The sequence below is a fragment of the Myotis nattereri genome, assembly GCF_964212035.1.
Source record: "Myotis nattereri genome assembly, chromosome: 5".
Classification (NCBI taxonomy): Eukaryota; Metazoa; Chordata; class Mammalia; order Chiroptera; family Vespertilionidae; genus Myotis; species Myotis nattereri.
The window spans coordinates 26,112,103-26,139,461 of record NC_138080.1 but is presented as its reverse complement, the minus strand read 5'-3'; the positions used below and the strand labels follow the sequence as shown (position 1 = coordinate 26,139,461).

Here is a 27,359-nt window from a genome sequence, read left to right as displayed (position 1 = left end):
GGTTGCCTCCAGGGAGGTGAAAGTGGTGGCTGATGGGCAGGAGAGAGACATGTCACTGCTTATGTCAGTATCGGGGGGGAAAATAATTACAATACTTAATTCTGAAAACTGTTATAAAAAGCAAATGCCACTAGAATCCTGTGTAATTGTCCACTCAGGAGAGCTTGAAGGCGTAAGGTCTTGAGAAGTCCTATGGGAAAGCAAATTACTCAAATGCTCTTCACAACGTGGCTGACACATAACCCGCCTCAAGGATATCTCTGAAGGAGAAACACTTCGGCCAACACCAGATTAACAAGATCAACTGTTTATTAAGTAGTTGTTTGCATATCCCTCAGCTAAGCACTCGACATACACAATCTCTTTACATTCGTCCTCCGAGACAGCAGGCGTGACCACCCCCAGCTCACAGTTGAGAACGGAGGCCCAGATAAGTAAAGTCACTCGCCTGAGGCCGCACAGGGAGGAAAGGGTGAAACTGGCAGTCTTACTGACGTGGCATGAAGCCCCCCCAACCCTTTGTTGGGATATATAACAAGTAGTTATTGAGTGCCTTCTGCATCCCTGGCACTGGGGATCTAGAGGTGAGCAAAGGTTGAACAGCTGCATGTGGCTTCTCCCATCGTGTCTTGCTGCAGCTGCAGTCCCCAGAGGAGCAGGCACTTGCTGAAGAAGGACCCAAAGGCCAGAGTCCCCGGCAGAGGAAACGAGTTTATTACTCGCTAGTGGAGATGGTGGGCTCCCAGGGCAGGGCTGGGGGAAGGCATAGGATTGGATTCAAGGGACTGATTAGCCCCTTGTTGGTCCTGGGTCTCTCCAGAGCCTGTGGAAGGCTATGGCTGTGGAGGATCCTATGGCTTGAATGTTTAAGTCCCTTCAAGATTCAGGCGTTGAAACCCCAATGCCCGACGTGATGGTATTAGGAGGTGGGTCTTCGGGAGGTGGGTGGTCCCTCATGAGTGGGATTAGTGCCCATATACAACAGGCTCCAGAAAGACCCCTCGCCCCCTCCCACCTGGAGAGGGCGCAGTGCGAAGGCGCAGGCTAGGAACCGGGAGGGCCTTCGCCCGCGTGTAACAATGCTGGCATCTTGAGCGTTGACTTCCCAGAGCCCAGAACTGTGAGAAATGAATTTCTGTTGTGTACAGGCCACCCGGCCTACAGCACTGTTATGACAGCGGATGGATGAAGACAAGGAGAGTCAGGCCCCAGACCTGGGGTCTCAAGGGGTAACACATGGGCAGTGGGTGAAGCCAAAGTCTCCCTGGGCAGAAGCGGGAGGCCCTCTCCGTGGGTACTACCTGCTCGACTCCCGGAAGCAGAGCTGCTGGCAGGCCTTAGCCGACACTGAACACCAAGGGGGCCTGGGCCTGGTACTTCGCATGGGCCGTTTTCAGGATGGGTATGAGGTTCTGGAAGGTTGGGCGAAATGAGGCCTCTGCCTCCCAGCAGTTCTTCATGAGGACATAGATCTGGGGGAGGAAAAACGGGGGCTGTGGTCGCTGCTCTGTCCAGTCTGATGACAGGGACAGGGGAAAAGTGTGTGTGTGTGTGTGTGTGTCTCACCTCATGGGGACATTTCTCTGGCCGTGGCAGCCTCTCCCCTCGTTCCAGCAGCTCAGTGAGCCTCAGTACCGTCAGCTGCCCCTGGGTGAGGCCTATGAGCTCGATGAATTTCTACAGAAGAAACAAGACAAGTCTTCAACAGGCAGGACCGCCGAGGCAGAGGCCAGGAGCTTTCGGCGGGACCACAGGGGTCCTAGTCCTGTCTCTATCCCTTCTCAACTGCATAACTTTGGACTTAGGATCTCACTTCCTTAGGCTTCAGTTTTCCCATCTGTAAAATGGGGTAAAAACATCAACTGCCTGGGATGATTGTGAAAGTTAAATAAACTCATACTCATACAGTAAGTCCGAGTCAGGTGATGGCGGTGTTATAAAACCTCCCGGCAAGTTGTTTTTGTCCGGACAGGATCTTTTGCCCCTTCCTATATAGGCACTATCATCGACTTGGGGAATAAACATCTAACATATTCTTTACTCCTCCCCCAGCCCAGGTCTGGCCAATTATTATGGCCCACGGATACACAGTGATTGGCTCCCTGGAGGACACATGAGCCAAGCTGGGCCAATCAGATAGTCCTGAGAATTAAGCGGAGAAGAGGACCCCTTTTAACCCCTCACCTGAGGGAAATGGGTGCCTGGAAGGCAGGGTGGGTGGGGAGCTGTTGCCACAAGAGAGAGGGCCTGCCTAAGAGATGCTACCACAGAGAACAGCAGAGCTGAGACAGAGAAAATGGGATTCATGATGACATGAGGGTCTAGTCTGGATCAAGCTGTGCCCCAACTCTTCCCTCGAGCGCAAACAGCAGAATAAGCTGTTCCGATTTGAGTGGGTTTCTTTCTGTCGCAAGCCAAGCCTCACAGTCCCATTTTACAGACCGGGACCCTGAGGCTCTGGTGGATTAAGCACTGGCTAAGCTGGGGGAGTTGGGAATTGAACCCATGGCTTTCTGACTCCTCTGGTACGAGGTGGCCGTGTGGGCCCGGCTCTCACCGAGGGGGGGCTTTGGCTGGAGTCACAGTAGGTCAGCAGTTCATACATGGTGACTCCAAAGGACCAGACATCGGACGCATAGTAGAACTTACACTCCTTCAGACACTCAGGAGCGTACCTGCGGGGAGCGGGCAGTCAAGGCCAGACCCGGATGGAGTCCTTACCTGGGGCTTGGGAGCCTCTTGGCCCGTTAGGGCCCCATCCTTAAGAGAGAGCAGTTTCCCTGAGATAAGGCCTTGTCAGCTGAGACCCCAGCATCCACCTCCCCCCGGCACCCCCCTGGCTGGGTCTCGCCTGGTCACCAGAACACGGGGCTGTCCCCATCCTCGCGCACACGGTAGTAGTCATGGCCTTCGGGCACGGCCTTGGCCAGGCCAAAGTCCCCGATCTTGACCAGCCTGTCGTTGTCCAGCAGCACGTTGCGGGCAGCCAGGTCTCGGTGGACATAGTGCTGGGTGTGCAGGTAGGCCATGCCCTAGGGGCGAGGCGGGGCAGGGAGGGTCATGACCAGCGGGGCAAGGTGGGGGGGCCTGAGGAGCTGTGACCAGGATGGTGGGGGGCAGTCAGGGGAGGCTTGCAGGGCCCTGGGGCAAAAGCGGGCAGTATGGCAGGTGGAGCCCAGCAGGACAGCAGGGGCAGGGCCACAGAGGGGTGAACTGGGAGGGGTTGGGCTGCTGGGCATGGCCCAGTGAGCAGAGGGAGTCTCAAAAGTGGAAACTAGGCAGGTTGGCGACCCAGCCACTGGGGTTGTGGCCAGGTGATGGTTGAAGGGGTAACTACAGAGGCGAGCTGGCCCAGGGGCGCCCAGGGGCGGAGCGTGGCAAGCAAAGGGCTGGGACACTCAGGCCAGGCCAAAAGGAAGGGGCAGCTCTGTGAGCAGGCATGGTGGGCCTACCTCGCAGATCTGCTGGGCGAACAGCAGCAGCTGGGCCAGCCCTACGTGGTGCCGGGGCAGGTAGTCTCGGAGGCTGCCCAGAGGCACGTACTCCATGACGAGCTGGATCGATTTCTCGCCTAAGGGTCATAGAGGCAGGGGCTGGGGGCCGCTCCCCTGAACCCTGCAGTTCCCACCCCAAGGTGGGGAGGAAAAGCCAACACCTGCCCACACTAGGCCTAGTCCTCAGGTAGAATGGATCCATCCTGAATGCCGTCCCGATAGAGGGAGGGAGCAGAGCTGGTGGGTGGAAAGGAAGCCGCCCCCCCTTTGCCTACGAACCGTGTCCTCCAGCCTGGGGCTGAGAGGCTCAAATCGGCCAGGCCCTCAGGCCCTCATGGCCGCCCACCTTGGTCCTCACAGCAGCCCTTGTACTTGACGATGTGCTCGTGGTAGAGCGTGCGCAGGATGTCGATCTCCCGCCTCCAGCTGGTGTGGAGCTGAGGGCCGCAGTCCGCCTTGAGAGCCTTCACGGCCACCATCTCGCCGGTGCCTTCGTTGGTCGGGTCATAGCAGTACAGGCTGACCTTGCCGAAGTGACCCTGGCCCAGACGCAGGACGGTCAGCGCCCCGTTGCCCCACCCCCACCCCCGGCTTTGCCAACATGCAGGTCTCTTTCTAACAGCCAGACCCCTCCACTGGCCCTCACCTCACCCAGATCCCGGATCTTCTTCAAGTAGCGCTTGTGGAAAACTGTGGGGTCTGACGCTGGCGAGGTTGGATTCACACACAAGATTTCAACAAGATCTGAAAAAGCCACGGTGGGTGAGGCCGGACCCTGAGCCTTTCCCCGGCAGGCCCACACTCCGGGGCACAGAGAGCAAGTGACCGCTTCCCCCAGCATCCAACCCAGAGATCAGGAAAGCTTCCTCAACAGCTGGAAAATTCCACTTCTAGTCCAAAATGCAGAGTTGGCTGCATCAAACTGACACCTGCGATGTCCAATGACTGGGTAAAGGGCACGAACTCTTCATCAAGAGAGAAAGCAAGTCCGACCAGCGTGCTGGAGCGTCAACTTATGAACCAGGAGATCACGGTTCGATTCCCGGTCAGGGCACATGCCTGGGTTGAGGGCTCCATCCCCAGTGGGGGGCGTGCAGGAGGCAGCCGAGCAATGATTCTCTTTCATCATTGATGTTTCTCTCTCTCTCTCCCTCTTCCTTCCTCTCTGAAAAAAATTTAAACAAAAAAAAATTTTTTTAAAGAGAGAAAGCAAAACCAAAAAATTTTGAGGGTCTAATTCACCCAAAAAATGTGTGGCTGTCCCCAAACAAAACGTTAAGAACTCGGGTCATTCTCATCACTTAGGATCCAGCACACACCCTGAGCCACTGTGCAGAGATCCTGGGTGCACTGAGCCTGTGTCAACAGGGTTCCTGGCCCCTCCCCCCGCCCAAGGTCCCAGCACCGGTTTGGGGCTCACTTTGGGGCTGAAGGTGAGTGAGGTCACGAAGGATGGTGCGGAAGGAAGGCCGCTGAGCCGGCTCATAGGTCAGGCATTGGCTGGTGAGCGTGGCTAGCTCCGGGCATGAGGGTTCAGGCAGCTGGTGCTGCTTCTGGTAGAAGTACTCCTTCTGTGGAGAAGGGGACCTGAAGAGTGAGTGACCCCATCCTCCCAAGGCCCCTTACCCAAGAGGCAGAGCTAAATCCCCAGAGCGGCAGGGGTAGGCCAGACAGGTCCTTGTTCCGTCACCCCAATTTACAGATGAGGCAACCGAGCCTCGGCCGACTTGCCTGCCACAGCAGAGCCAGGACTTGAACCCAAGTCCAGCAGACTCTGCTATGCAGAGCGCCTCACACTTGGCCCTTCCTGTCCTGGCTGCCACCCACCTTTGCTCCCAGCTCTGCAGACGCAGCTCCCAGAATGCACCAAAGCCTCTGGGTCTTTGAATAAGTTGTGCTGAGGCTACCCTTCCCTAGCCTGGGCCACTGCGGTATTTCTGTACTTAGACTAAAACCTCCTGGCCCTGGCCGGCCAGCTCAGTTGGTTAGAGCATCATCCGACAAGCCAAAGTTGCAGGTTTGATCTCTGGTCAGAGCACATACAAGAATCAACCAATGAATTTATAAATAAGCAGAACAACAAACTGATGTTTCTCTGTCTCTCTCTCCCTTCAAAAAAAAAAAAACCTTCCTCTGGGCAGCCTTGCTGGATGCCTCCGCTAGGTCAGGGCTATCCTCTGGGACCTCCCCTCTAGCCAGTGCTCCCCCATCGCTGGCCTGGTCACTGTATCTAAAACCGAAGCAGTCACTTATTTTATTATTTTTTATTCTCATGCAAAGATATTTTCCCATTGATTTTTAGAGAGTGGAAGGGAGGGAGAGCGCTAGAGAGAGAAACATCAATGTGAGAGACACATCTATTGGATGCCTCCTGCACACCCATCAGGGCTGGGGATTGAGCCTGCAACTGAGGTACGTCTCCTTGTTCAGGAATCGAACCCTCGACGCTAGAATCCTTGAGCTGACACTCTAACCACTGAGCAAACCGGCCAGGGCAGCAGTCCCTCACTTGCTGTGTGCCACAGTGACCTTGGAGGTCGGGACTATGGATCACCCCAGTGACAGGTAACCTGATGGAGCCTCAAAGAGATGAGGCGACACATGTGAGACCACAGGCCAGAGGGGGCAGCTCCAGACCCCAGACCCAGACCGCTCGACCCCTTGGAAGTGCTGGCCCCTTTATGAGAGGGTCCCAGGGTCGCCCACATGTACCTCGGCGGGGCTGCGGTCCTGCAGGGGGGCCTCCCCATCGAAGCAGATCTCCAGGAGGGTGGCACCAAAGCCCCACTTGTCAGCGGCGGTGCTGAGGCTGTTGGCCCCACCAAACAGGCACTCGGGGGCCATCCAGGGGATCCGCTCTACCCGCTCTGGGGGCCAGGGCCAGAGGTCACCATAGGTGAAAGGAGTGGGGCAAACCGGTCCCCATGCCCAGCCCGGTCCCAGTCCTCACCCTCCCTGGAGAGGGCGCCCAGGCCCATGCCAGGGTCGCTCAGTTTGATGAATGGGCTGGTGCCCTCCGCCAGCCCTAGACGTGCCAGCAGGATGTTCCGGCCACACACGTTACCATGAGCCAGGCGCTTGTCCTCCTGGGGGAGGAAGGAGAGGGGGCATGACCACTAGGGGCCTCTGGACCCTGTCCCCACCCCATCCCACAGGGACAGCCTGTGTGAAAAAGACAACCAGGGTCATTATTGGGATCCCAATCCATGTCATTGTGACCGGACACCACTGGGTGCCCAGTGGGTCCTTCCTGTCCTCCCAGAGCTGGTGGGTAAGGCGCTTGGCCTGGAACAAAAGGCCAGAGGACCCCACCGCTGTCCTCAGACTCACGCCAGGCACGCCTCTGCACTGCTGTTCCTTCTGCCTGGGCCGCACCTGGGGAATCCTCCACCCCATCTATTTAAAACCTCACCTCTTCCCCAACTTGTAGCACCTCCTTACCTCCACCCTACTCTCCCAGAATGGTGCTTACTACTTCCTAACATATTATGTAACACTCTGAATTATTATTTCTTGTTTATCTCTTTAAGTAAAAACACTGGCTCCCCAAAGGATAGAGGCTTCTGTCTGTTTTGTTCTTTGTGTGTTCCCAAGGCCTATGGCAGAGCGTGGCACACAGTGGGTGCTCTGGAAACCAGGGTGAGAGAACCAGGCAGGGCTGGGGATGAATGGCAAGAGAGTGACAGGTGGCTGAGGCCAGGCCTCAGAGCACACCAAGTGGAGGAGTTAGGTGCTCTCTCAGGGGAGAAGGGAGCCACAGGGGTATGTGAGCAGAGGAGGTTTGTGGAAAGACCGCCAGAGGTCAGTGTGTGGATTGAAGGATGTGTTGAGGCCTCACCACCCAGAACTGGCCCACCCTGCTGACCCAGGCCCCGCCCACAGGCCACACACCAGGTAGCTGAGGGCACTGGCCAGCTGCTGGGCCACTGCCACCTTCCAGGCCACGGGCACACGGCCCCTCTCCCGCCGCAGCCACACGTCCAGGGGTCCATGCTCCACGTACTCTGTCACCATGATATCTGCAAAGGCCAGCTGCTGCAGGGGCTGCCCACCTGCTCCACCCTCCAGGGCGCCGGGGAAGGAACATGGGGGCTGGGACTGGGGGCGGTCTGGGGCTTGCGAGTGACTTTGGGGAGAGAAGAATTGCAGGATGGAGCATAGGTTGAGGTGGGTGCAGGATGAGGCAGAGGCGAAGGGTGTGATTTGGGTCCAGGGAGAGTCCGGGTAGAGAACAGCTGCCTGTCAGTGAGAAAGGTGAGCATGGGCCTGAGGACCTGGAGGTGGGTGCAGACGAGTTGGAGGTGCAGAGCTTGAGACTGGGGTATCAGTGATGCTAGGATCCCACAGGGTGGAAGTGCTCAGGGTGGAAAGTATGTAGAGTCAGGTGCAGGCTGGTGTTAGGGGAAAGCAAGAGATGGACACATGGGGTTCAGGTTCTGTGGTCGCCCTGGGCAAGGAGTTTGAGTTACACAGGGGTGGGGCAGGGGCTGAGGTCTTGGAGGCCTAGAGTGCCCAACATGGCTGGGGTCTGCATGGGGTCACAGTCCTGCTGAGGTCAGAGGGCAGATGGGGGCTGGTCTGTAGAGGCATCTGGGTGGTGGATGAAGGATGGGATGCAGTCAGGAGTCAGGGTGTGGTTGAGGGTTGGGGTGTAGGTAATGGCCACGGTACAGTCAGGGGCTGAGCTGCAAAGGGTTGGCATATAGTCAGGGGTTGGGGTACAGGTGAGCATTGGGTAGTCACAGATTGCGGTATAGTCAGGATGTTGGTCAAGGGTCGGCGTGTAGTCAGGGATCAGGATGCAGGTCAAGGGTTGGGGTACAGCCCTGGTAGTGGGTACAAGGGGGGGGAGTCGGCCTATAAATGGCAGGGCGTGTGTGTTGGGGTCCACTCACTTTTAGAGCCATGCACGCAGACACCGTGGACGAAGGTCAGGTGCACGTGGGACACCTGGCTCATGAGGCTGGCCGTCTCGTAGAAAGCCTGTGAGGGCAGGTCAGGTCAGGTGGCCGCCGACCCTGCCGCTCTCCCGACCCCCATCACACTCACTTACCAGGGCGACGTCATGGTGACTAGGGTCTAACACCTTCAGCACCACTCGCAGCTCCTGCCCATGGCCCCCGCCGGGCAAGGTGGGGTCCCCAACATATGCACTGTCCTCCTCAGGGCCTCTGCCCCCAACTCTCAAGAGGCCCTCATACACATTGGTCCTCGTGCCCTGGCCCAAGTGGGACAGCTGGGGGAACATGGCAGAGAACATCTCCATGACAACAGCTGGTGACTGCCCTCCCCGCTCCCCCTGTGCCCCAGGGGCCCCACACCCACACACACCTGGGTGAGGTCATCCTGGCAGACCTGGTGGAAGCTGAGCTGGCTGAGATTGAGAGGCCTGGTGCTGGCTTGAGGCCCCCGCATGATGATGAGGTTGGAGATCTCTGGGGGGCGGGAGCAAAGTCACTGAGGGCTGGCGTGGGGGGAGCCACCCCACCCCCACCCCGTGGCCCCCCGTCATCATACCCCCTGGCTGCGGCAGGCAGCAGTGGCGCAGGGAGAAGCAGTGGTCACCGGCCCGCAGTGAGCAGCCCTGCAGGGCAGCCCGCAGCTCCCGCACGCTGGGGAAGGACCGGTCCCAGCTCTGCAGCCTGAAGGTGCCCTCACACAGCTCAATGGGGAACTTCCACAGGCGCAAACGCGGCGTGCCAGGTGCCTGGGGTGGGCGGCAGGACGAGGGCGGTGAGCAGGGGTCTAGGCAGGGAGTATACCCAGGCCCAGCCCAGAACCCCCACCCCAGGCCCACCTGGTCCTGCTGGGCCACCGTGAGGATGAGGCGGTTGAAGTGGCTGGTGCTCCAGTGGATAAGGTAGAGGCCATCCTCGCGCTGCAGCTTGGCCAGCACAAACGGATCCCTGTGGAGGACAGGGGCGGCGTCAGGGGGCACTGCTGGGCCCACCCGCCCGGAGAGGCACACTCCCAGCTGGGACAAATGTCAGACACATCTGCTTATGTGCTGACAGGGTCTGGGACACACACACACACACACACACACAGCTAGAACAGTCACACATGACAACTCACACAGAGACACCATCACTGACACAGTGACACAGATAGGAATCAAACCCTGATGGGCACACACCCAGCCGTACACTCACAGGGTGACACACAATGAACAGCCTGTCCCACAGCTGACCCTAGACACAGCTGTTTACCCAGCATAACAAGGCAATACAGGGCCTCAACAGCCCAGACCCAGAGGTGACAGCCACCATGAGCACAGACACTACAGGTGACCCCGCTACACGGGCCCAGACGCCTGCATGTGCGGCGCACACGCTGCCACAGACTGAATGTTGGTGCCCCCTGAAGTTCCCATGTTGAAGCCCTAACCCCCAGTGTGATGGTATGGGAGGTGGGGACTTGGCAGGGTGATGATGTCATGATGATGGAGCGCTCATGAATGGGATTAATGCCTCATGAAACAGACCCCAAAGAGCTCCGTGCCCCTTCCCACCATCTGAGGACACAGCAAGGAGAAAGCTGTCTTGAACTAGGAAGTGGGCTCTCAGCAGACACTGGGCTTACTGGTGCCTTGACCTTGGCACCAGACCTGGCCTCCAGGACTGTGAGAAATAAATGTCTGTTGTTTCTAAGCCAGCTGGTCTGCGGTAGTCTGTTAGAGCAACCCGCACAGACTAAGACACACTGACGTGGCCACGGAAGCTGTCAGAGCGGCACACACCTCGCCGTGACAGGACACAGCTCTCAGGAGGGAAACGGCCACTGCACCCTCCGCTGGTGCCTAGCCTAGGCTCAGACCTCTCAGAAACCCTCAGGGGCAAGTCCCAGGGCTACAGGTAGGACAAAGGACACCCAGGCACAAGGCCAATGACCAGGTAAGCTGACAGTCACGAACCACGACCTGGCGGCATGCAGGACGGCCACACAGGCATCGGACTGCATATAAGCACTGTCCCTTCACAGCCTCTACCCCCCACGTCCACACAGAATCACTCAGTGGCCCACAATTACCGGGACAACACACACCTGCGGGGCTGTACACACCCACACGTATTTCTGAATGGCCACCAATATCTGTACAACACAGCCCCCTAAAATCACCCATCACATCCCACGTGAAAATGTGTGATGACAATTTTATGTGCAGCCACTGGAGCAGTGACACTGCCGCACACCACATGGGCTGTCAAACGTCCAGACACGCACAGCGACGGTCCCAAATCCGGGCCCCTCAGCGCGACATGACGCCCACCCCGTTGCAGGTGTTCTCTCCCCCTCTACAATCCCTGGTGCCGCACTCGCATGCACGCACATGGGAATAAACACACACGGACAAGCACACATGAGTGAGCACACGTATGCACCCACGGATATGAATGGATGCACACGGAGGTATGCGTGAATACTTAAACCCATAACGCATGCTTGCACAGGCAAACCTGTGCTCACACTCACAGGTACAGACTAGACACAAATGCTTGCACACACATGCTCACACTCACTCACACAAGTGCAGGCACACAAACATCTGCACACATCTCACTTGAGCCCCACAGTCGTTCAGAACGCAGGGTCTAGTTGGCAGCTGCCACCACCACAGTCCGTGCCGCCCAGCCTCCCTTCGGGCACTCACAGCAGGGGTCCGTGGACACCGTCCTGGATGCTCATCACCAGCCGTGGAGGAGCCACCTCGTGGCACAGGTAGTGGTTCGAGTCGGCCGTGAGGCGGAAATAGCCGTCCACCAGTGACACCAAGGACAGGGCGATGGCCGGGGAAGGCAGGGTCAGCTCCTACAGGCCACGGGGATGTCAGGCGGGCGTCACAGCTGGGGGTGCCTGCAGCCCGGCCCTCAGCCCAGCCCCGCCCCGGGCCCCACCAGGCGCTTGTCCTGACAGTGGATGCTGACGTGGCGTTCTCTCAGCACCACATGGGTGATGTCCCGGAAGTCACAGAAGTAGGCCCACGGCGCCTCCCGCGGCCTGTCCACGGGCTGGCCGCCCCACTGCTGGGGCTTGGCTTTCTTCCCAGATAAGCCAGCATGAGGATTCCTGCTGCTGCCACCGGCACCACCACCAGGACCCTGGACACCCAGCACCTAGGGAGGTTGATTTGAGCAGGGCTATGCCTGTTTAGTCCCCCATGCATTCCCCATGGGAGTAGGCTGGAGCCGGAGCCGGAGCTGGAGGGATCAGGAAGTCTCAAGTATCTCTTCCTAAGTCATGGTGTTACAGGTGGGACGGGGACCCACCCCCAAGAGAGACACATGCCAGAAGCAGGAACCTCAGGGAGGGCAGAGAGGAGGATCCTACCCCTCTCATCCCCCAAGTCCAAAGGGGTTCCCAGAGGTACAGACCCCAGAAATCAGGTCCCCAGGGTCCAGGCAGAGGACACAGACCCCAGGGAACAGAAGGACAGACCCCAGAGCCATGAGGGGAAAGGGCTCACCATAGTCCCCCTCAGAGACCATGGCCAAGGTTGAACAGGAAGCTCCCGCCCGTCCCCACCTGGACCCCCAGATGAAGAGGCACCCTGCTCACCTCTGCCTGTGTTGGCCGCCACTGGATGCCGCCAGTGCCGGTCACCAGCACCTCATGAGTGGGCGGTTCGACCGCAGACTTGGACTTGGGATCTCCAGGGGCCTGTGCACTGTCCTGGATATAGCAGGGCTCCCCCTCGGCCTGGGCTAGCAGCTCCAGGTGGCACACAGGCACACGCTCCGTGCCGAAGCGGGGGGCTAGCCGCTCGAGTGTGGCCAGGTACTTGACCATGACGACGTGCTGGGAAAGGCTGCCTGGCTGGAAGGCGTGCAGGAACTTGCGGAAGATGATCCGCAGGCGTAGCCGAGTGAACGCATTGTACTGCCGGATCTGTTGCCGGAAGGAGCGCGGGACACAGTCCTTGAAGCTGTGAAAATGACCGAGAGGGGCTGGTGAGGGGCCTGGGTTGCAGGCCTGGCTGGATGACATGTGGTAAATGAGTCAACTTCCCTGAACCACAGCTGCCTCGTTTAGAAAATAGGCAGGCTGTCGTGAGGTGGAAAGAGAGAATACAATAAAGGGCCAGCACAGGGAGGCTGGATGGTGGCGGGGACCAGGGCACAGGACTCGGGAGGGGACTATGGGGTGGAAATCCCGGTTCTTGGATAACTAACTTAAGCTCTATAAGGCTGTGTCTGCTCCTCTGAAAAATGGGTGCAAACAGTGCCCACCTATAGGGCTGATGACAGAATAAGAAGGACTATGTCACTGTCAGCTGTTATTATCACTGAAGTCGCTAATGTATTTATCACTAATATTTTGATCATCAATAAAAGGAACAGCTCTGGGAGCCGCTCTGCTCTTCACAAAGCCCTGCCCCTTTAAGCCATCTCCCCATCCTCTACCAGGATAGCCCCCCTAGATGACATGTTTCCAAGCCTCAGTCTCTATGTCCTTAGCCTTCTCTCCCACCCCTTGACCAGAGGGACCCTAAAGCTTGAGGTTCTAGCTACCTTCCAGCCCCACTTCCAAGCCTTCCAGGGCTCCGGACTGGAAGTAGTTGACTAGTGTCTTGCCAACTCCTGCACTTGAGCAATCATATTCTACATCCAGTTCCCCTGGAAATAGGCTTTTGCCATCTTCTGCCTCTGGGCCTTTGTATATGCTATTCCATCTGCCTAGAATGCTTTGCGCCAAGATAGTCCCTAACTGGATAAAGATGACTCAACCTTTAGGTCTTTTTTAAATTTTTATTTTAAATATATTATTATTGATTTCAGAGAGGAAGGGAGAGGGAGAAAGAGATAGACACATCAATGATAAGAGAGAACCACTGATTGGCTGCCTCCTGCACGCCCTTCACTGGGGATCGAGCCCACAACCGGGGCATGTGCCCTTGACCTGAATTGAACCTGGGACCCTTCAGTCTGCAGACCAACGCTCTATCCACTGAGCCAAACTGGCTAGGGCTCAACCTTTAGGTCTCAGCAGAAGTATCACCTCCCCTGGGAAGTGTTCTCTGGTCTCCAGGCTGGATAGGCTGCCTCCTCTGGGTTTGCTAGCACCCTGGGCTTCGTTTGCTGCCACAGCCCTAGACCTCCAGAGTGATAACAGGACAGGGACTGAAAAATATGTGCTTTAAGGAGAACTGCTGGTCCTGAAAGACCCGGCTTTCCTGCTGCCTCGTCCAGGCAGTGTGCCCCGATTACTCTAGCCCTTGGCTGGAGGTAAACATAGCTAACTCCTTCCTGCCCTTGAATGCTAGGAAGTTCTCCAAGCTCACCCTACTCTAGCCACACCTCCTCCAACATATCAGGCACAGTCGGCCTCAGGGCCTTTGCACTGGCTGTCTCTCTGTACAGAATTCTCTTCTCCCAGATATCCATATGGCTTCCTCCTTCACTTCCTTCAAATCTTTGAATGTGACCATCATCTGCTCAGTGAGAAACTCCCCAACTACTCAATTTTAAATTATATACCCCTCATCCCCTGGCATTCCCCTTCTTTCTCTTTTCCTACTTAATTTCCCCCCATTGCACTTTATCACCATCTGGAACACTATGCATTTTACTTTTGTATTTATTTTATTGCCTGTCTTTTTCACCAGATGTGAGAGCCAAGAGGGCAGGGATTTTTGTCTGACTTGTTCACTATTGTGTCCTCAACAACCACAACTAGTGCCAGCATACAGAAGGTGCTCAATAAATGAAGGCATGGCAGTATACGTCTCTTCCTTGGCCCCCGGATGCCCACATATATCCATCCACCTCCGCCGTGTCTCTGCCCCATGCCCAGGCACCTGGTCTTCTTGGCCACCTTCTCCAGGGGAACGCCACGGCAGAGAGCAAGGTGACAGAGGTGCAGAAAGGCCATGCCCAGGCTCTCGTTCTTAAAGTGGTGGATCTCCTCCTCACTCGACAGCTCCCACAGCGATGCCACATCATTCACAAACTCGTGCTTGCCCTAGGGGTGGGGAAATCGGATTGAGAGGGAGGCCCGAAAACCTGTTCACTCCTCAGCTTCTGGCCACTTTGGGAGGGGAAAGAGGGACTTCCCATTTTCTGCAAAGGCTAAATATACAGCATGCATGCCTCCTGTGCCCATGCCTGTGGCAGACATCACTAATCGATCACAGCACTCTTTCCCACGCAATCCTAAGACTCTCAGAACTCTTTGGTTCACGTAGAAAAAGGACCCCAGGTTGTGTGAGCTGAAACCTGCTAGCTATAATTGTAGGAAGAAGAGGGGGTGCCTCAACTGCCCCTCAGTCCCCCCAAAATAACCCCACTTCCCAGCCCTGCTCCTACCTGCTCAAAGAGGTACTCAAAGGAGGCTGCGTCCAGGAGCTGCACCCCCTGCTCTGCCTGTTCTGACGAAGCCTCGGCACCTGGGGGCCTGCAGCGGTACACAGCTGGCTCCTGAGGATTCGTGCCATGCCAGTTGCGGAAATAAAACCTACAGGAAGGGAGGGGCACAGCTAGGGCTGAGTGCCGATTCAGCTCCAGGAAGACGGGATTCATGGGGAGAGAAGAGACAGAACAAAGGGGACAAGCCTTCGCACAGGCCTTCACCCACCTCATGCGGAAGTGCAGCGTCAAGTTTGTGCCTCCAGAGACCTCAAAAACGTGGTTTGGGGGCAGCCAGACCTGGGCCTGGGCATCAAAGAGGGCAAAGAGAGTGAAACAGGGTGGAGTGATGCCTGGAAAAGGGAAGAAAGAACATCTGGTGTCAGCGTCTGCGGCCATGACCCTACGGGCCCCCAGACGGCTATCTCCTTTCACAAGCCCTCCCTAGGCCTCCTCCCCTGCTGACAGAGGATAATGCAATATGTTGACCATGCTGTGGCCTCACAGCAGACCACATTTCCCAGCCTCCCTTGCAGCTTGGATGGGGCCACTGGATTGGTTTCTGGCCAATGGGATGTGAGCAGACAGATATGCAATCTTCCAGGCCTGGAAATAAACTCTACTGCCATCTTCCCCGCCCCATCTTGCCTGCATTTGATTTTAGGTACCTTTATTGTTTTTAGCCCAGGAAAATCACAGGTTGGGGGTGGGGGGAATTGCGTGTTAGTGCAGCCAAACCTATCCTAGACTGACTAACACAACTCTATTCTGATCTCTCTCTGAACTGCAGCCAGGAAAACATACCTAACTACCTCCTGGCTGTCTCCTCCTGGATGTCAGAAGCTCCCTTAGAGGTGCTTGTTCCAAACAGATCTCATCCAAGCTCCCCACACCTGCCCCCTTGTGCCCAGTTCTTTTTTAAATACGTTTTCATTGACTTTTTTTTTTTAATGGAGAGGGAGAGGAAAGGAAAGGGAGGAGAAAGAGAGAGAGGGAGAGAGAAAATCATCGATCAGCTGCCTCCTGCGTGCATCCCGACCCACCTGGACCGAGGATCAAGCCCACAACCTGGGCATGTGCTCTGACCAGGAATCGAACTGGCAACCTTTCAGTGCCCAGGACGACACTCAACCAACTGAGCCACACCAGCCAGGGCCTCTGTCCAGTTCCTAAGCCAGGACTTGGTCCTTGTTCTCAACTCCTCCCACCCTTTTCACTTCCGATGGGTAAAAGTCCTGCGCTTTCTATATCCACCATCTCTCTAGGATCCAGCCACTTCCTTCAAATCCAAAGCCCAGGCCGAGTCCAGCCTCCGGACTTGCTGTCATTCCCCACACTGGCCATCTGAGGCATTTTTTAACTACACATCACTTAATTTTTTTATATAAAAGAGTCCTTTCAGAATAATTCATAATCACCTAAGTACCAGCTGCCAGATAAAGAAGTAAAACTTAGAAAGTACAATTGAAGCCCCATCTACATCCACTTCCTTTTTCCTCCCACAAAGAGGTAACCATATTCCTGAAGTAGAATTTATTATTTTCATATCCTCTATAATCTAGTCTTGAATATTATAAACTGAAAATGTGGTATTATACCACCAATACCCCGCAATTTGCTTTTTCATGCTACCTGATGATACTTGTAACATTGGTTAAATTCCCTTTTCGTGGCTCTACAGTATTCCAGTGTTCAACTATACGGCTGTTTATGTGTGCATTCTCCTGCAGAGGGACTTTAAGCTGGCCTCCCATCTTAAGATAAATGAGGCAGCTCTAAACATTCTCATGTGCGTCTCCAGGAACACATGAGCTGAGTGTCCGTATGGTGAATATCTAGGAGCAGAGCTGTGTGGCCTCAGAGAATGCACATTCCAACCGTGTTAGATGATGCCAAATTGCTCTGTCACTGCATACCGGTGTACTGCCTCCCGCAGGAGAATGCCTCCCTGTGAGACAACTTCCTAAAGCCCATCTGACTGCTTCATTCTCTGGCTTAAACATTCCATGGCTCCCTATTGCCCCTCATCACAGAATAACCATGACCTGGACCTTACAATTACGGCCTGCTTTCAATTCCTATTTTCTCTTCCAAATTCTTGAAACTGACACTCCAGTTACTCTTACTTTTGCTTCCTCAAATTGAGCAGGCTCTTCTCACACATGCTATTCCCTCTGACGGACGTGTTTCACATCACCCGGCACATCCATCTGAGTTCTTTTAAGAATCAGCCACTGATTGAAAAGTACAAGGTGTTGTAGAAATCCTCCAGAAGGCCCCCCATCCAGTTATGGGGGAGGGAGTTTGAGAGGACTTCCTGGAGGAAGGGGCATGTAAGCAAAGTCCCCTTAGTGAGACCTCCTCCTCCTCTGGCAGAAGAAAGTATACTTTTGAGCACATCTACTACAGGCTCTTCCAGCTATTCTCTGGTTCCTTACTGCTCTCAAGAAAAAGCCTAAACTCGCAATTCCTCCCTCTGGCGTTTAAGGCATTGTAAGATCTGGCCCTGACTGACCTCTCCCCCATAATCTCCCACCTGGAAATCACCTCTGCCATGGCCTCCCTACTCCCACCCTCACCCACTAGTATGTTCCCCCTACAGCGACCAGAGAAGACCTGTGAACACCTGAGCCCAGTCACGTCCCTCCTTTGCTCACAGTCCCACCTCACTTGGAGTAGAGTCCAAAGGCCTCCCTGAGGCCCACAAGGCCCTGCATGACCTTCACTGTTCCCCCTTTTTCCCTCACTTACTCCTGTCTCCTCTCCTTCAGATCTAGCTGTTGCTGACAAGTTCCCACCTCAGGGCCTTTGCACATGCTGTTCCCTGAGCCTGGTACTCATCTTCCCCCAGATAACCCCATGGCTCCCTCTCTTATCTCCTTAAGTTTTAAATTTCCTCTATGATCTATCTCTGCCCTCCTACACCGTTTTCTTATTTATTATGCTTTCCCTATGAGAATATCAGCACTACAAAGGCAGTGATTTGGGGCTGGCACGTAGTAGGCACTCGCTCAATGTCTTCTGAATGAACAGGCAGACGATGGATGGGGTTCAGCCGTTGCCCAAACCTCCACCCCTGCCATGGGACTCACCGACTTTGCGTGCGATGTGAACGCAGACCTCCTCTGCGGTGAGTGTGGCCTCGCTGAAAGTGACCCAGGGCTCCCTGCTGCCAGGGCCAGCCCAGTGCAGGAGCACCTTGAGGCCTCCTGTGATGGCTGTGAGCTGAGTTTCGTCCCCATCAGGCTTGCTGCCCCCGGCGGTGGCCCCCCCATGGCACAGAGGCATGCTCTTGACAGCTGGCTTGGCTGGGAAGGGACAACCCATTAGTCCCCAGGCCTCAGCCTAGAGGCTCCTGTTAGCACCTCAACCTGCTGCCCATTTAGACTGAGGCCCGAGGGGATATTCTGAACTCCCCTTGCTGTGCAACCTTGGGCACCCAATTCCCCTCCCTGAGCTTCAGTTTCCACACGCTTGATGGAGTTGGGGAATGCATCCCCACCTTTTAGACCCGTCATGAATAATAGCAACATCCACCTCTTTACTGGACTAACTAGCACCAATACGAAAATCTGTTCTCAACACATTATTCCCAAAATAACCAGGCAGGCAGGTGTGGACAAACGAACCTGGGGGGTGAATCTGGACGCTCCCTGTGTCCAGCAAGTCACTTAGCTACTCCCGGGCCTCAGTTTCCCCATCTGGAGAATGGAGATGCTGAGACCGTTGCCATCAAAAGATGGTCCTGCCGATTCACCACAATTCTGCATGTTCGTATGCTCAGCACAGACCTTGATATGGGCCTGAAGAAAATAACAAATATGACAAAAACAAGAGTAAAATCATTATTATTGGTTTCATCCTCATGATGGCTTTTTCTCTTTTAAGCCAAGATCCCTTGCCTCCCACCTCCACCCCCTTGAGTGACCCCTGGCCCTTGTGACTCGCCCAAGCCTAGGAGGGGTTCAGTCCAGCTCGCTCCTCCGGAACTAGCTCCCAGATTTTTGAAGGCCAGGCCCAGGCCCCAGGCCCCCTGAGGTCTCCAGTACCTCCAGGGAGGGGCTGTCGGCGATTCCACCGATCTGACTGATTTAAGACCAACGGTGGTGGGAAGAGGAGAATGTTGTCATAGCATAATGTCGGATTCCCCAGGAATCAGCTTCTCTCTCTAAGCCTGTTTCCTCATTTGGAAAATGGGCGTATAAAGGTCTCTCCCTCTTAGACTGTGGGGAAGATTCACGGAGATGAGGCAAGGAAAAGGCTGTGCACAGGGCCCGGGCCCTTGATCAATGTCTACTATTATTGTTCTATTAACTTTTAAAATAAGATTGTGGGGACGGGGCTTTTGGGGTGCCCATCCTTCCTCGCCCCCATTGAGCCCAGACACAGCTGTGACGATGGGGTCGGGATGAGGTCTGCACTCAGGAAGCGTGCACACCACACATCCAAGCCCCCAACCCTGCCGGCAGGGGCAGGAAATGTGACGGGCACCCACCGGGCATCGACCGGTCCGGAGGCAGCGGGCGCTCCTATCCACCTCCTGCAGCGCGCGGCCAGTCCCGCGCCGCCCGCGGCCGCATCCTTCCAGGTGACTTCCGGGAGGGCACCCTCCCGCGGCGTCCGCCACACTCACCCTCTCCCGGGGCTCCGGCTCGAACCCGGGACCCAGCCCTGCCACCACCGGCGGCCGCCGACTGCTCGCCGCCGAGATGCCGCCTCCCCTGGGCCACCTGTAAAGGCCACCCTCATTGGCTGCCTCCCTTTCCGTCACACGTAACCATTGGTCCTTTCGCTGCGACAGAGGCGCTCCTATTGGTCCCTGGTTCGCCTTTCGCTCAACCGCGATTGGCTCGATCGGCTGCCGGAAGTGCCGCAGCGTCAGCGATTGGTTGACTGAAGGGGGGGGAAGCAGAGGGCAGTCCGCGCCGGCGGGCGGAAGAGTGCGGGTTTCTGGGGACTCGGGGTTCTTCGGGCTCTGTTTACCCTAGACTTCCGGCCTGACCGCCGCAAGCCCAGATCCTCTTTTCCGAGGTCAGGGCTGCAGCTGCGCGCCCTCCATCCCCCAGCCCCGCCATGTGACTCCACCTTCCACCGCCTCGCGTCTGCCTGGCCAGCCCCACCTCGCCGGCTGAGACCCCCTCCTCGGATACCGGAGGCGTTTTCCTCCCCGCCTCTCACATCTCCCTCACCTGTCCTCAGAGGCCCCCTTGCTGCCTGTCGCAGCGTGGATGTCCCTCCTGATTGGAGTTCTAATCCTCCCCACTCCCGGTCGCTGTCCTTGACAGAGAAGGAGGTCCTGGCCGCGGTCCTGAGTGGCGGCTCTTCCACCCATTTCTCAGAGAGAAACAGGCCCAGAGAGGTGCCAAAGACCCTTCCCTGAACCAAATTTTAGTCTCTGAGCCTTTTTTCCACTAGCCTTCGACCTTGGCCTGTGTTCTGTCTTCGCCCAGTCCAGTCTGAGCAAAGACTCCTTCTACCGTTAGTGGTTCCCATCGTGGGGCACACGCCCCCCCGGGGGGGGGGGCAATTTGATTTTTAAGGGGGGCAATTCGAGAATGAGTTATTAACAGTGAATTTTTTTTTTGCATTTCTTATGGTTCTAGGGGCCTCGTATACAGTATATAAATATATTGTGACATGTTTATGCATTTCAGTTCTCTTACATGTTTTGAAGCTTTATTTGCTATTTTTTTATATCACTTAATGTTATTTTTTAAAACAATTTCTTAGTGGTTTCTTCCTCAGTACTTCAACTGTCCTTTCGTTCTTTTGTTTTTCTCTTTCATGGATGCCGTGGTCTTTGGAAGCTTGTTTAGACCAAGTTAATGACCCTTTAGGCTTCCTCCACGTGAATAGGAGTTCACTTTTTGAATAATAAGAATTATAGGTCACAGGGGGGCATCAGGATTCTAGAGATGCTTAAGTGGGGCATGGCCAAAAAAAGGTTGGGAGCCACTGTTCTAAGCCATCCCACCACCCTTGATATCTGATCAAGTTCCTCGTCCCTCATCTTTGATGCATGTAAGTCCTTGGCCTCTCTTTAGCAAGAATTCTCAGTTCAGTTTAGCAAGAGTCCCTCTACCCTTGATGTAGTCATTTCCCATCCATAGGCAACACCCCCTCCCTTGGCTCACAATCCCCAGCTGTCTTTGCTGTATTCCGCGAGGAGCCTGAACTCTCAACCCTGTTACAATCCCCTCTTGCAATAGACCCGGCTCAAGTCTTCCTTGCCGTTTTAACAAGCGTCAGATGGGTTGAGTAACTTTTTCAGGTCATGGCACAAAAGGGCAGAGACAGGTTTGTTTCTGGAGTCGGAGCCCTAACTGCTGTGGCCAGGGGCACGTGGCTACTCCTTTCTGAGTCTGAGAACATATGAGGAAAGATAGATTCTCCCCCACAGGGCAGCTATGGGGATCCAGTGTGAGATAGTAGAGACAGCGCGGTACCTGGGAAACTGGGGCTGAGGGATTCATCCTGCTGAGGGCATATATGCAGCTGGAGGGAAATGGGGGGACTTGTGCTGACACAGAGGCATTGCCAGAGTGTCTATAATAAAGGAGAGGGCCCAGCCAGCGTGGCTCAGTGGCTGAGCGTCAACCTATGAACCAGGAGGTCACCGTACGATTCCCAGTCAGGGCACATGCCTGGGTTGGCCCTGTGTGTTTATAAACTGGCCCCCACACAGAGGGCAACGGGAGACCGCAGAGAGGCAGATCACCCCAGATCAACGGGGCGGGTTTAATAAGCAAAGGAACTTACATGCACGGCTTGTCTGGGATGACCACCAGATGGGTAGGCCCCGCCCCTGCACACCAGAATCTTAAACGTTTATATAGAGGCCTTAATGGGGTCCAGTCACGTATTCAAGCATGGGGATGGCCTCCATCCCCAGTAGGGGGCGTACAGGAGGCAGCCAATCAATGATTCTCTTTCATCATTGATGTTTCTCTCTCTCTCTCCCTCCCCTGCTCTTCCTTCCTCTTTCTGAAATCAATAAAAATATGTTTTGTTTAAAAAGGAGTGGAATAAAAGGAATGTATTGTTGTTGGAGGAGATCATCAAGAAGGCATGACTACCAGTTGACCCTCGAGCTGGACCTGGACAAACTGGAGGCTCCTCACCTCTGCCCTGTCTTTGGAATGTACACTTCACCTACTGTCCCCTCAGTGGGATCTGTTCCAAGGACATAGCCTTGGAGAGGAAGGTGTTGAGAGTCTGACATGCTTGAATACGTGACTGGACCCCTTTAAGGCCTCTATATAAACGTTTAAGATTCTGGTGGGCAGGGGCGGGGCCTACCCATCTGGTGGTCATCCCAGACAAGCCGTGCATATAAGTTCCTTACTTATTAAACCCGCCCCGTTGATCTGGGGTGATCTGCCTCTCTGCGGTCTCCCGTCGCCCTCTGTGTGGGGGCCAGTTTATAAACGAACAGTTGTATTTTTTTGTGCCTGCTCAGCCCACCTATGTAAGGACTCAAGAGAAAAACGGAACTATTGGGTAGCTCAGAAAGAGAAATCTTAGGGTCCTTCCTGATTCCCCCATTTCTCTCACACCCACCTCTGGCTCATAAGCAAAAGTGGGCTGTCTCCCTGTTCCCCATCGTCACACACCTGGACCAACGCAGTTGCTTCTGGTCTGTTTCAGAGCTCCTGCCCGCACCCCTCACAGTCTGTCCTCCCTTTATTGGGGGTCCCAGGGGGCCCTGTGAGCACTTGAGTCAGGCCATGTCTCTCCTCTACTCAGAACCCTCCTTGGCTCCTACCTCACTCAGAGGAAAAGCCCAACTCCTTCCCGTGGCTCATAGGCCCTGGGTGACCTGCCCGTTCCTTTTCTGCCCTCACCTCCTCTCATTCTCCCCCCTGCCCCCCATTCACTCTGCTTCAACCACAGGGGCCTCCGCGCAATTCCTCCAACACACCAGGCACAGTCTGGCCTCAGGGCCTTTGCACTGGCTGCTCCCTCTCCCTGGAATACACTTCCTCAGATTTTTTAATGACTCTTCCCCTCACTTTACTTAGATCTTCAAATACTAAATTGCTGTTTTGTGCAAGATTTTCAACTTTACAAAAATATATCCTACTGTTCACATTCTGTGACTTGATTCCATGTAGTCAGGGACACATTCTTGAGAGTCATCCATGTTAAAGCAAATGGTTCTAGAACATTCCTTTCCTCTGCCTTATCATATTCCAACGTACAGATTCATAGCTCAAAACTTAATTGTCCATTCTCCTGGTGAAGGCCTGTGGTTTCCAATTTTGTTGTTAAGAGGAACATTTTTTTTCTTTTTTTAAGATAAGAGAGAGATCGGAGTTTATTTCTTTTTTTAAATTTATTTTAGAGAGAGGATGGGGTAGGGAGAGAGAAAAACATCAATGTGAGAGAGGAACATCGACAGGCTGCCTCTTGCATGCACCCAACCAGCAGCTTAGGTACGGTGCCTGATCAGGAATGGAACCTGCCATCGTTTTGGTATACACTCCGAGCAACTGAACTACACCGGTCAGGGCACCAGGAGCATTCTTGTGTGTGAGACGGCATATGGTTGTTTTCTTTTTTGGAACCATTCCAGAACTTCTCTTTTACAGGTGCAAGTGGTCAGGCCCAAGGCCTGATTGTACGGGTTACAGAACAGCAAAGCGATTGCAATGCACAGTTCCGATGGACTCTTCTGCTGAAGTCAGGGCAGTGAGTGGGGAGGAGTGGTTTCCTGGGGTTCCGAATGGGAATAATGAGCAGATACAGATGATCCTGAGAACTTTGAGTCTGTGAGTACCCTTCTCTGAAGAAAATTGGCCTTTGTATGTATGATTCTGTGATATAATAAAACATATATGTTTGGTCTTTATCCCCGATTCCTGGCACAGAGCTTCTAGAACGCTTCTTACTTCCAGAGGAACCACCCATGTGACTAGAAGGTTGGAACTTTCAGCTCCACCTCCACTCCAGGGAGAGGAGGAAGGCTGGAGATTGGATTTAATCATCAAGAGCCAGTGACTTCATTAATCGTGCCTACATACTGGAGCCTTCACAAAACCCCACACGACAGGATGCGGGGAGCGTGGGGGTTGGTGAACACATCCATGTGCTGGGAGGGTGATGCGCCCCTCCTCCACGGGGACAGAAGCGCCTGAGTCTAGGCCCCTCCCAGCCCCTGATCATCTGCATCCTCTACAATGTCCTTTATAATCAACTGGGACACCCCGAAATGTTCCCCTGAGTTCCACGAGCCATTACAGTGGGGCCTACACTTACGAGTGTCCCGACTAACGAGTTTTTCGAGATATGAGCCGTCTCTCTCGGCCGATTTTTTGCTTTGAGTTGCGAGCTAAAATTCGGGTTACGAGCCCGCTTCAGATACCCCACCGCTAGTTGGCACAGCGAACGTCACAGTGAACGCCACAACATCAGCCCAGCATCACGTGTCTCACTCGTTCACTTTATGATTTGACATACGAGTAATTTGAGTTACGAGCTCCGTCACGGAACGAATTAAACTCGTAAGTCAAGGCCCCACTGTACAAAAATTATTGAACCTGAGGAAGAGACTGTGGGAACCCTGCGTGGGGACTGCTATTGGAGGCTGAAGGGGGCGGGGCAGTCCTGCGGGACTGAGTCCTTAGCGTCTGGATAGTTAGTGTCAGAACTGAGCTGAACTGTAAGACACCCGGGTGGTGTCCACAGAAAACCGGAGAATCTCTTGGTGTGGAAAGCCCATACCCTAGGTGTCAGAGTGTCGTGCGTAGGGAAACAGCTTTCCTTGACCATGCATTAAAAACAAAACAAACAAAAAAACAACTTTCACCCTAGCCTGTTTGGCTCAGTGGGTAGAGCATCAGCCCTCGGACTGAAGAGTCCCCGGTTCAATTCCGATCAAGGGCATGGACTTAGGTTACATGATCAATCTTGGGACCCTGGGGCAAGTGTGGGAGGCAATCTATCAATGTGTCTCTGTCACAAATATCAATGTTTTTTTCTCTCTCTCTCTGTCTCTCCTCCTTCCATTCTCTCTAAAAATCAATGGAAAAATTAATCCTCTGGTGAGGATTAACAAAAAACAAACAAACAAAAAAAACTTTCACCCAGCCGGTTTGGCTCAGTGGGTAGAGTGTGGGCCTGTAGACCAAAGGGTCTCGGGTTTGACCCAGTCAAGGGCAGGTACCTGGGTTGCAGGCTCCTCCCCAGCCCAGGTCCTGGTCAGGGCTTGTGCAGGAGGCAACCAATCGATGTGTTTCTCTCACATCAATGTTTCTCTCTGTCTTTCCCTCTCTCTTCCACTCTCTCTAAGAAATCAGTGGGAAAAATAAATAAATAAATAAGTAAAAAAATCAATGGGAAAATGTCCTCGGGTGAGGATTAAAAACAAAACACGTTGCCTTAGCTGGTTTGGCTCAGTGGATAGAGCGTCGGCCTGTGGACCAAAGTCTCAGGTTCGATTCCGGTCAAGGGCACATGCCTGGGTTGTGGGCTCGGTCCAATGTGCAGGAGGAAACCAATCAATGATTCCCTTTCATCATTAATGTTTCTATCTCTCTCTTCCTCTCTGAAATAAATAAAAATATATTTAAAAAAGCAACAACAACAATAATAAAACATCAACTACTCCGGCTAAGAAACAAACCCTCACCACTCCCCAGAAGCTCCTCATTCTGAACCAGCAGAGTCATCTCTCTGCTCCGGGGTCTGCTGTAGTCTTTATGGCCTTTATGACGACCTGACATTTCACTGGCCGTTTCTTTGAGCACTGACTTAGATGCCTGGCTTCCCTCCTAGGATGTCAGCTCCACGAGGGCGGAGGGTCTGTCTGGTTCTCCACTGTGTCCTCACACCTGGAGTTGTGCCTGGCACCTCATAGGTTCCAAGAAGCTGGTGGAAGCAAGGGGAGGGCAACCCCTTCACCCAGTTGCCAAACAGCCCCCCACCCCATCCCCTGCACCTTCCTCCTCCCTCCATCCCTGATGATTCTGGCCTTCCCAACCAATTTTTTTTTAAAAATCCTCACCTGAGGATATGTTTATTGATTTTAGAGAGAGAGGAAGGGAGAGAGAGAGAGAAAAACAAACAAACATCAGTGTGAGAGAGAAACATCAATCAGTTGCCTCCTGTACTCATCCCAACCTGGGATCAAACCTGCAAACTAGGTATGTGTCCTGACCGTACACTAAAACCTTCTGGTGTACAGGAGGATGCACCAACCAACTGAGCCACCTGGCCAGGGCCCAAACCACTTTTGATCTTCTGATTCCTCTTGAGTTGGAAGCAGACCGAGTCCCTCCCAGGCACCCCAATTGGGGGATGGGGAGGGGGGAACCTGTCTTTTTATTTTTTTCAGACAGGAAGGGAGAGGGAGAGAGAGATAGAAACATTAATGATGAGAGAGAATCATTGATCAGCTGCCTCCTGCATGCCTCCCACTGGGAATCGAGCTTGCAACCCAGGCATGTGCCCTTGACTGGAATCGAACCTGAGACCCTTCAGTCCACAGGCTGATGCTCTATCCACTGAGCTAAACCGGCTAGGGCAGGCCCTGCCTTTTTTAACGACACCCCAAGCCCCCACCTGTTTCTCCCTTTCCCAGGCTGCCAACTTCTAACCTCAATAATGACTCTGCATGTGTCTGTTTAGTTCTGTGTACAAATGGGATGTTGTGGAGATGACCCCTCCCCCCACCGCCTGGCTCCCCTCCCCTTTTCCACTTAGTCGTGGCCACTCATGCAAGCAGGACCAGTAAGAGTCAGGGAACTTCAATTTTAAAAAAAGAAATACACACAACAATTTAAAAAAAGAGCTGGGCTGGTGTGGGTCAGTGGATTGAGTATCGTCCCATGGACCAAGTGGTTCCAGGTTCAATTCCCAGTCAGGGCACCCATCCGCAATATTTCTATTTCTTTCTCCCTTCCTCTCAATTTAAAAACCAATAAAAACATGCCCGGCTGGTGTGGGTCAGTGGTTGAGCGTCGACCTGTGAACCAGGAGGTCATGGTTCTGCAGGAGGCAGCCAATCCATGATTCTCTCTCATCATTGATATTTCTATCTTTCTTTCCCTCTCCCTTCCTTTCTGTAATTAATTAAAATTACATACATACACATATTTAAAGGAAAGAAATATAAATAAAAATCAATAAAAATATATATTAGAGGCCCAATGCACAAAATTCGTGCAAGAGTAGGCCTTCCTTCCCCTGGCTGCCGGCACTGGCTTTCCTCTGGCACCCGGGACCCGGGCTTCCCTTGTTACAGAGTAGGAAACATTTTAGGCCTGCTTAATTACCTAGCCACCTCAGCAGCTTGACAGCCTGTGCAAAGTTTCTGGGAACTGAGCTCCCACACCTGAACAAAGGCCCACAAAGAACAAACAGATCAACATTGAGAACCGTCCTGACCTTTACGTGACCCAGAAATCACCAACAGGAGGAAGATGAACAGCTTGGCTAAAACTACGCAATGAGCTTTTGTCACTTGGCTTTGCCTGCTGTGGGAACCGGAGCATGGATGCAGTTGTGCCCTTTAAACATTGGG

General features: G+C 54.1%; 1 protein-coding gene across 2 annotated transcripts; it reads right to left on the bottom strand.

Annotated features, from left to right (window-relative positions):
* Positions 1–286: 286 nt before the first annotated feature.
* Positions 287–18,139, bottom strand: TYK2 (tyrosine kinase 2). 2 transcript variants are annotated; one of them, XM_081090741.1, is made up of 23 exons: positions 17,929–18,139; positions 15,066–15,189; positions 14,798–14,945; positions 14,290–14,453; positions 12,051–12,417; positions 11,390–11,608; positions 11,146–11,303; positions 9,292–9,400; positions 9,012–9,201; positions 8,826–8,929; positions 8,548–8,730; positions 8,390–8,477; positions 7,386–7,513; positions 6,445–6,580; positions 6,207–6,361; positions 4,915–5,065; positions 4,141–4,238; positions 3,841–4,033; positions 3,453–3,571; positions 2,860–3,032; positions 2,558–2,675; positions 1,567–1,677; positions 287–1,472 (listed from the first exon to the last, which is right to left on the bottom strand). In XM_081090741.1, the coding sequence occupies exons 1-23, from the start codon at positions 18,122–18,124 to the stop codon at positions 1,338–1,340; spliced, it is 3,567 nt and encodes a 1,188-aa protein (XP_080946867.1). In that variant the 5' UTR covers positions 18,125–18,139; the 3' UTR covers positions 287–1,337. The 2 variants fall into 2 exon arrangements, with proteins under 2 accessions (XP_080946867.1, XP_080946868.1); XM_081090742.1 differs by having other exon boundaries at positions 11,390–11,593.
* Between the last annotated feature and the right edge of the window lie 9,220 nt (positions 18,140–27,359).